The 8,945-nt window shown below is 42.6% G+C and overlaps 1 protein-coding gene across 1 annotated transcript; it reads right to left on the bottom strand.

The window, feature by feature from the left end:
• Positions 1 to 75: 75 nt before the first annotated feature.
• Positions 76 to 5,626, bottom strand: pargl (poly (ADP-ribose) glycohydrolase, like). Its single transcript, XM_023412439.2, has 16 exons — positions 5,488 to 5,626; positions 4,323 to 5,062; positions 3,656 to 3,781; positions 3,296 to 3,385; positions 3,038 to 3,109; positions 2,856 to 2,942; positions 2,608 to 2,768; positions 2,435 to 2,514; positions 2,266 to 2,338; positions 1,688 to 1,763; positions 1,451 to 1,598; positions 1,260 to 1,338; positions 1,071 to 1,179; positions 896 to 992; positions 687 to 815; positions 76 to 556 (listed from the first exon to the last, which is right to left on the bottom strand). Exons 2-16 carry the CDS (start codon positions 5,058 to 5,060, stop codon positions 438 to 440), a joined length of 2,184 nt encoding a protein of 727 aa, XP_023268207.2. The 5' UTR covers positions 5,061 to 5,062; positions 5,488 to 5,626; the 3' UTR covers positions 76 to 437.
• Between the last annotated feature and the right edge of the window lie 3,319 nt (positions 5,627 to 8,945).

Genomic DNA, 8,945 nt, shown 5'->3' with positions numbered 1-8,945 from the left:
AGTAACACGTACAGCTGATTTCAAACAGCCACAAAATTCACTTGAAACAACAACAACAACAAAAAAACAGACAACTGAAGCTTTTTCTTTTTAATCCTGTTTTAATTTCGGTTTCATTTTCTACAAATTTCACCGTCCAAAAAACGTTCATGTTGATTGACTTCAGTTATCACCATGTTTTTAGTCTAGCTCTAATAATACAACCGTTAATACAGCTATACTAATTTTCTTAAATTCTCAAAACACAAACCAACATTTTAAAGATTCCCTCAGATGTTTTGTTCCTCGACTCCTAAAACTGAACTTCTACATCCTCTCCCCACATTCCTACTGTCAGCAATCAAATCATGGTAAAATAATACTAATAATCTCTCAGTTTATATTAAAGTTTATATTTTAGTGCAAATTCAGATGCAGACACGGGCGTGAATCTGTCCTCACAGCTGACTCCTGGACCGCCTGATGTCGTTTCTGATGAACTCGAACAGATCCACGCGTGAAACAGCGTGAGCGCGCTGAGCAGCACAGAAGTCCTCCAGCAGCCGGTACAGTTTCTCTGTGAAGGAACCGATCCACAGATTAACAGACAGAAAACTGAGGAACTGGAAAAACACAGCAACAGCATCATCATCTATTATTATAATTATTATTATTATTATTATTATTAATAAAGAGGGAAATCTCACCGACTGTAATCCCCTCTGTGACCAGCAGGTGGTAGATCTGCTCCAGTCGCTGCTTCAGCTTCTCATCGCCGAAGGTGAAGAAGGCCAGTCCTCTCCTGGCCCTCGCTGCTGCCATCAGCTGGATCAAAGCTGAAATCAATCACAATTAAAAAAGTGATTATTGATGAATCAGCGGATTGATCGGTAGACTGGATGTTTAAGAAGCTTACCTTTGAGTTGTGGGTCTCCGTTGAAGACTCCACAGCCCCACTTGCCCGTGGCGATGTCCGGGTCGTTGCCTTCTTGTCCCATGAATCCACAGTATGCCTTCAAGGACACGGTAAAAAATCATGTAAAAATGACACCTTCATTTATGATACAGCACACATCAAAGACTGACCTCACCTTGTTCAGTTCCCGCGTGACGCTGCTCATATTGTACTGCTCCTGTACGTGTTTGAAGTTCATAGCGTCGATGGCCAAGATCTGCCTCTTCAGCCGACCCCACCCGTCCCTGAGGACACAGGATCGCATTGGCGGGAAGAAAAAACAAACTACATTCAAATCTACGATGCATAAAACACCTGCTCGTACCTGTCCAGGTGATCACGGTGAGGCCCCGCCCACTTGAAGCTGTCGCCAAAACCAGAGTAAACGCTGAACTGCTGCGAGCCTGAGACAGAGACATTAAACAACAACTGTGATGCTCGTATTATTTTTATTACTATCAACAAATAACTTGTCAATAGACTAATCCATTAATCGACTAATCGTTTGATTCCCACCTGTGATGATCAGACACTCGGTGTTCTCCAGTTTCTCCGTGAAGAGGCGGGAAACAATCAGCTCTGGATTTATGAGGAACAGGATCTCCTCCTGCACCAGACCGGAGCCCAGCACGCCTCCTCCGATCCAGCTGGAGGCGAAGTCCACCTGCACACGTGCACACGTTCACGCGTCACTTAAAGGTTTATCCCAGAACCAGCTGCGGACCGCTGCTGCTGCTGTGGGTCGGTTCTTACCTGTAACATCCCAGTACCTTCAGTCTCGATGCTGCCGTGCGACGTGACGTGCAGTTTAGTCAGTTTCTCCTTACAGCTTCAACAAACAAACAAACAAACAAACAAACAAACAAACAAACAAATAAATATCTAGAGAGGACGGATGCGCAGTTCATGTCTTAGTTATTCTTTCTTATTGAACTGATGGTGGTTACACTTTGTTATCACTTTTAGTTTTTAAAATGTTTTATGTAGCGAGCATTTTGTTATAATATAACATAAACTAAATATGTAAATTTCATTATACATTATTATTTAATGCTCCTTCAGGTTTACACTGAGTGTTTGAGTCGGGGCCTTTTATCTTACATCATTTTCATCTGATATAATTATGTTTTTTTATGACAGGAAGTGCTGTTTGTCATTTTTTAATATAATCTAATCATCCAGCCGTTTTCAAAGTCTGACTTTGTAAAGAATAGAAACGTAATAGAAACAGTTTGTGTGTTGTAACTGTATCACTCGCTCAGTCAGTCACGGACATCTGTGTTTAAAGGGGGCGGTTCCTCTGTTCAATCCAGCCAATAATCAATGATTACCTTTTCCATTTGGGCAGGTCCGTGTCCTTCAAGCAGCGCCTCTCAAACGTCACCAGTCCCATCGGTGTCGTTTCTGCAAAGATAAAAGAAAAAAAAACGGCGGTCATATTCGTATTTTCACCGAGGGTCTCACAAACAGGAAGGGGGAGGAGCTTCGGCAGCGACTTACTCTCATCTGTAACCACATTAAAATAATGCATGATGGCCCTCAGCTTTTCTTTCTTCCGCTCTGACCACTTCCCAAACAGACTACATGCAGGATGAGAATCAACAGTTAACTCACACACAGTTCACACACAGCACAGAGGATGTGGATGTGTGACACCGCGGGGCGGCGTTTACCTGGTGAAGTTGATGGTCGGGTAGCCGTGATACTCTGCGTTGGGTCCTGACGTGTTGCGATGGGGGAAGGTGGAGAAGAAGGCGTTGGCGAGCAGACAGGATATCTGAACCTGCGACAGAGTGATGGCCGCCGTGTGTCCTCTCTTGAGCAGCGGGATGGCCTGAAAACACAGACACGTTCCATCATCATCATCATCATCATCATCATCATCATCATGTCTGACCTGCAGATCCGATAAGTTTCATACCTTCTTCACTTGCTCGGGAAGCTTCAACGCCAGCGCAGCGATCTTTGGAAACAGTGTGCAGAAGTAGTTCTCTTCTTTGGGGATACACTGGAAAATAATTACGATAATTTCTCATCAACAGACGCTCAGACATCTGGTCACAGATTGATTCAGTCACATGACGTTAACAGATGGACACTGACCTTGACGAAGGAGGAGAGGGCGTCAAACGTCCACTGACCTTTGTACTTCGGGTTATACTTCATGATCGCCTCCTAAAAATAGTATTTGACAGATTAAAGTTGAACATTTTTATGTCCCTTAGGGACGATGATAGAATTTCAACTTCAGGTTATAGATACTGCAGGTGTGTGGCCGACTCTCTCCCTGAGAAACCTCTTTTAAACCAGCCAATAAATATCATCCACTGAAGGAAAGGACAAAGACGACGTGATACGTACCGCCACATCGTCAGCGCTCACTTCTTTCTTACTGGCCAGACCCTTCAGCTGCTTGGAGATCATGTCCCACCTGCACACCTGGGCAGTCGGCTGTGGACAGAGAAGATAGATTAAACAACATGAACATGATGTTCATGGTTTATGACCAAATATCCATCGTGGGCTGAGGATTGTGGGAATCTGGGTTTGTTTTGTAGCATCTGAACAGTTTCCACCAATAAAACGTTCGGCTATATTCCTATAAATCAGTAGTATGACTGAGCTTAGATTGACTGGACGCTGATTTGAATGGTTGTTGAATGGATTTGGGTTATTTGACAAAAACAAATACATCAGTTAAGAAGACAACATCAGACGAACCCTCAGTAATCTGGGCTTGAAGGCCATTAAACTTCCTTGTGAACACGGCATCTTCACAAAGTCCCTGTGCCACATGTCTCTCCCGGCCTGGGGCACGAGCCCCGCTCCGTGGTTGAAAGCACTCACCTGGGAGAAAACACAACACGAGTCAAACGCTGAAATACTTTAGTTTAGCTGGAAGGCCTCCTGCCAGAAACACGCTTCTACAACGACCTGCAAAGCCCGTGTCAGTGCAGATGGTTGTGGCGGACGACCCGGTTTTTATTTTGAGTGTTTGAAAGAGTAAAGCTGAACATGTTGTGTCCCTTAGAGACGGATTAGAGAATATCAGAGTAAAAAATGTGCAAATTCAAAGTGTCAAACTGCCAACGTGGACTTCTGGATATATATATATATATATATATATATATCATTCAAGTTTCAACGACCAGCTCAACATGACAAGCCGACAGAAAGTAAAGGAAGGCCGTAAAGTAAAAGTCTTGTATTAAAATCCTATTTAAAGTATTGTCAGTAAAATGTGAAAAGTAAAAGTGTCTCCTGACATTCTCAGATCATTAATCAGTTTCATCCACTGAAGCGTCACCAGATAAAAGTAAAACAAAAAGTAAAGTACAAGAACATGAAACTTTGTGACACCAGAGGAGACGGAGCGGTGAGTTCTTACGTCGATGAGGACGGCGTGCATCCTGCTGAAGTTCAGCTCCTTCAGCCTGATGCCGCAGCGGGAAAGCGTCTTCAGGTCGCTCCGTGGACAACAGGAGGAGGCGGGCTCCCACTGCTCCCACTGCTCCCTGTCCTCCCACTGCTCCCTGTCCTCCCTCTGCTCCCTGTCCTCCCTCCGCTCCCTGTCCTCCCTCTGCTCCCTGTCCTCCCTCCGCTCCCTGTCCTCCCTCTGCTCCCTGTCCTCCCTCTGCTCCCTCTGCTCCCTCTGCTCCCTCCGCTCCCTGTCCTCCCACCGCTCCCTGTCCTCCCTGTCCTCCCTCTGCTCCCTCTGCTCCCTGTCCTCCCTCTGCTCCCTGTCCTCCCTCCGCTCCCTGTCCTCCCTCCGCTCCCTGTCCTCCCTCTGCTCCCTCCGCTCCCTGTCCTCCCACTGCTCCCTGTCCTCCCTCCGCTCCCTGTCCTCCCTCTGCTCCCTCTGCTCCCTCCGCTCCCTGTCCTCCCTGTCCTCCCTCTGCTCCCTCTGCTCCCTGTCCTCCCACTGCTCCCTCTGCTCCCTGTCCTCCCTCCGCTCCCTGTGCTCCCTCTCCCCTCCTGGTACTCTGCTGCCACCAGAGGAAGAGGAGCAGGAAGTGTCTTTGCCGCTGTGATCTCTATTATCATGTCTCTCCTTGTGGCTCCTGTCAGAGTCGAGATCTGGATGAAGGAGGTCTCTTATCTGGGAACTGTCGTTTCTCCCGGCCATCTCTGGAGGAGGAGGAGGAGGAGGAGGAGGAGGAGGGGGAGGAGGAAGGTGACGGGGTGGGGGGTTCAGGAGACAGGACATGACAGAGGGAAAGGAAACAACATAAATTGAGTTTTCACTTTAACCCCACGACCCTCAGCAGGACCAACAGGTTGGAGCAGAAAACCAGATACTGATCGAATATTTCACTAAAAAACGACTAGCTCCAGACCAGTGTGACGTCATAAATCCTGCATGTAAATCCAGGTGTTAAATAGAGAAACTCTCAGCAGATGAAGGTGAGAACAACCTGCTCTTCACCTCCTTCACCAGGAGAACTATCAACCACGTTTTAAACTCCCACAAACAATCTTCGGCCTGTTCGGACCAACAGTAACAGTGACTCGGCTCTTTACGCACGAAGTGAAGAAAAACACCGTCAACTCACCTGTCACCTGTCGGGCTGAAGAGCGGGGTCGACCTGAACGGGATTATCGTCAGTTACAGGTTTAATCTGTGAAAAAGCAGCAGAGACGAAGAAACAAACACAGACTAAAGTTCAGTTTCAGCTTGAGGCGAAAACGAAAGTGAAACAGAAACAGCGACAGTGAAACATCGATCTGTGAACACGAGGTGGCGACAGAGAGCCGCGATCAGCTGAGCTCCGACCTCAGCGTGTGAACGGGTTACTACAGCAGTACTACTGATACTACTGGTACTACTGATACTACTACAGCAGTACTACTGATACTACTGGTACTACTGATACTACTACAGCAGTACTACTGATACTACTGGTACTACTACTGATACTACTGGTACTACTGATACTACTACAGCAGTACTACTGATACTACTGGTACTACTACTGATACTACTGGTACTACTGATACTACTAGCAGTACTACTGATACTACTGGTACTACTGATACTACTACAGCAGTACTACTGATACTACTGGTACTACTACTGATACTACTGGTACTACTGATACTACTACAGCAGTACTACTGATACTACTGGTACTACTACTGATACTACTGATACTACTACTACTACTGATACTACTACTGATACTACTACTACTGATACTACTGATACTACTGATACTACTACTGATACTACTGATACTACTGATACTACTGATACTACTGATACTACTGATACTACTGATACTACTGATACTACTGATACTACTACTGATACTACTGATACTACTACTGATACTACTACTGATACTACTGATACTACTGATAATACTACTGATACTACTGATACTACTACTGATACTACTACTACTACTACTGATACTACTACTACTGATAATACTACAGCACTACTACTGATACTACTGATACTACTACTGATACTACTACTGATACTACTGATACTACTGATAATACTACTGATACTACTGATACTACTACTGATACTACTACTACTACTACTGATACTACTACTACTGATAATACTACAGCAGTACTACTGATACTACTGATACTACTACAGCAGTACTACTGATACTACTGATACTACTGATACTACTACTGATACTACTACTACTACTACTAATGATAATACTACAGCACTACTACTGATACTACTACTACTACTACTGATACTACTACTGCTACTACTAATACTACTCATACTACTAATAATACTACTACTACTATTACTACTAATACTACTAATACTACTCATACTACTAATACTACTACTACTACTACTACTAATACTATTAATACCACTCATACTACTACTAGTCTACTAATAATAATAATAATAATGATCCTGAACAGATAACTGAGTGTACACTGTTGTAAACTACTACAACTGTTACTAAGTGGTACTTCTACTCCAGATAATCAGTATTCGAGTACTGTACTAAAGTACAGTTTTGAAGTACTTGTACTGTATCTTATGCTGTATAGTTCATGTACATTCACAAAGGTGTCGTCCCTCTGACCAGATGGAAATACTCCAGTGGAGCCGCTCAGCTCCGGTCCAGCTGTTCCAGATGTTGGGATCACTGCAGCTACACCTCATTTACACAGCTGTGTGGATTCATCAGAACAGAAGAGGAAGCTGAGTCTCCAGGTGGTCGAGGGAGAAGGAGAGAGAGAGAGAAGCGGAGGTCGGAGGACAGAGGCATGATGGGAGATCATGTTCGTTGAGACAAACTGCTCTGAGCCAGTGAAACAGAGAAACCGTCAGATCCGTCAGAGAAGAAGAAGCTGGATGAAGAAACAGAAGAAATATTCACACAAAGACTGAACAATGTACACGGAGTATAAAAAGGAAAATACTCAATTATTAGTATTAGTATCATTATTATTATTATTATTAGTATTAGTATCATTATTATTATTACAGATGCATTCATATCTAATAGGCAGAATTTTAATGGTGCTTCACTATAAAAACTTTATGAGTTCATCCTAAATGTTGCAGGTAAAAACTGAATCTGTAAAGTGACGACAGGGAAGTAAAGAGTAATGATGATGATGATGATGATGATGATGATGATGATGATGATGATGATGATGATGATGATGATGAAGATGATGATGATGATGCTCCTTTAAGACTCTGATTGCAGGACCTTTAGTTGTAATGGAGTATTTCTACACTGTTGTATCGGTACCTTCTTCCACTGCTGCACATTTTTGTTTTATATTATTATTATTATTATTATTATTATTATTATTTGTGTTTTTCCTCTTGTATATTTTACTTTTGTTTTCATTTGATGGACTTTGATTTTAATTCTTTCCTTTGATCTTGAAGCACTTTGTGACTTTGTGTCTGTGAAACTGTCCAGACTGATTTTCAGACGGTGTGGTATCCGTGTAGTAAACAGAAGAACTTTATTTGATCACCGCCTGATTGGACGGAAGTCACATGACCAAAGGCCCAACCCACCTGTGTTTGGACCTCCTCCTGTCTCCATGCACCTTGGAGGAAGTTGTGCCAGAAGCCTGATTCTGTTTCTACAGACTTGGTGTTCTGTCTCCAATTTGGATTTTAATCTTACAATAATCAATAATCATTCGTCTAAAGTGACTCTCATTATTAATATATTGAATTTATTTACTGCTACAACCAAGATACTGAACCTCAGAGTGTGTGAGTGTGTGTGACAGAGATGTGTGGTGTGTACAGCAGAGACTGACTGATGATCGTTCAGGTATCAGATGTGACAAATTCACATTAAATTAATTATAAAATAAATTAAACTTTAGACGTCCAGAGTTGTATAAAGAGAAAAAGTTGCATCCCTGACAACCAGTGATGATGACGGTTACCAGTCACGGAGCTGAAGCATTCAGAGTAAAAATAGCAACAATAAAATATTCAAATATTAAAAAAGCCTGTTTTCAAAATGCTAATTAATTAAAAGTACATGAGTATTATCAGAAAAATGGCTCAAAATGCAGCAAAATGGTTCGTAAGTAAAGTAAATACAGCTGTTAAATCAATGTACAGGAGTATAAAGATCAATACTTCCCTCTAAAATACAAATATAAAGTAGCTTCAAATGGAAAAACTCTCATTTCTTCTTTGAGTTCGAGCTGAAAGAATCAGTTCATTGACAGAAAAGGAATTTGAAACTTCTCTGATGATGTTTCAAGGAAAAATGTCCAGCGTTTCCTGAACGCAGCCTGACAGTAAATCCATCAGTGGCTTTTGGAGCTAATTTAAAGACTTTAATTTAGTTAAAGGCAAAAATGTCAGAACACATAAGTTTAAAAGAAAAAAAAAGACGTAAACTACGACTTCAGAAAACTGTAACGGCCGTTTGCTATTTTTTGACATTTTATTGAGGAAACAATTAATCGGTTAATCTAGAGGCTGATTAGCGTTTTAATCAGTGGTGAAAAGAATCATTATTTGCTGCTCACT

Source organism: Seriola lalandi, unplaced genomic scaffold, assembly GCF_002814215.2.
Source record: "Seriola lalandi dorsalis isolate HSWRI2012SDOR001 ecotype SW California unplaced genomic scaffold, Sedor1 jcf7180002054480, whole genome shotgun sequence".
Lineage (NCBI taxonomy): Eukaryota > Metazoa > Chordata > Actinopteri > Carangiformes > Carangidae > Seriola > Seriola lalandi.
The sequence above is the reverse complement of the archived record's forward strand: the minus strand, read 5'-3'. Positions and strand labels throughout refer to the sequence as shown.

Bases quoted from the DNA above. Each gene is read 5' to 3' on its own strand.
- pargl (XM_023412439.2), bottom strand. From the start codon at position 5,060: ATGGCCGGGAGAAACGACAGTTCCCAGATAAGAGACCTCCTTCATCCA. The intron at 3,386-3,655 runs GTTCGTCTGATG...CTCTGTCCACAG, and splicing joins TCAAGCCCAGATTACTGAGG to CCGACTGCCCAGGTGTGCAG. The intron at 1,764-2,265 runs GTAATCATTGAT...TGTTTGTTGAAG, and splicing joins GACCTGCCCAAATGGAAAAG to CTGTAAGGAGAAACTGACTA.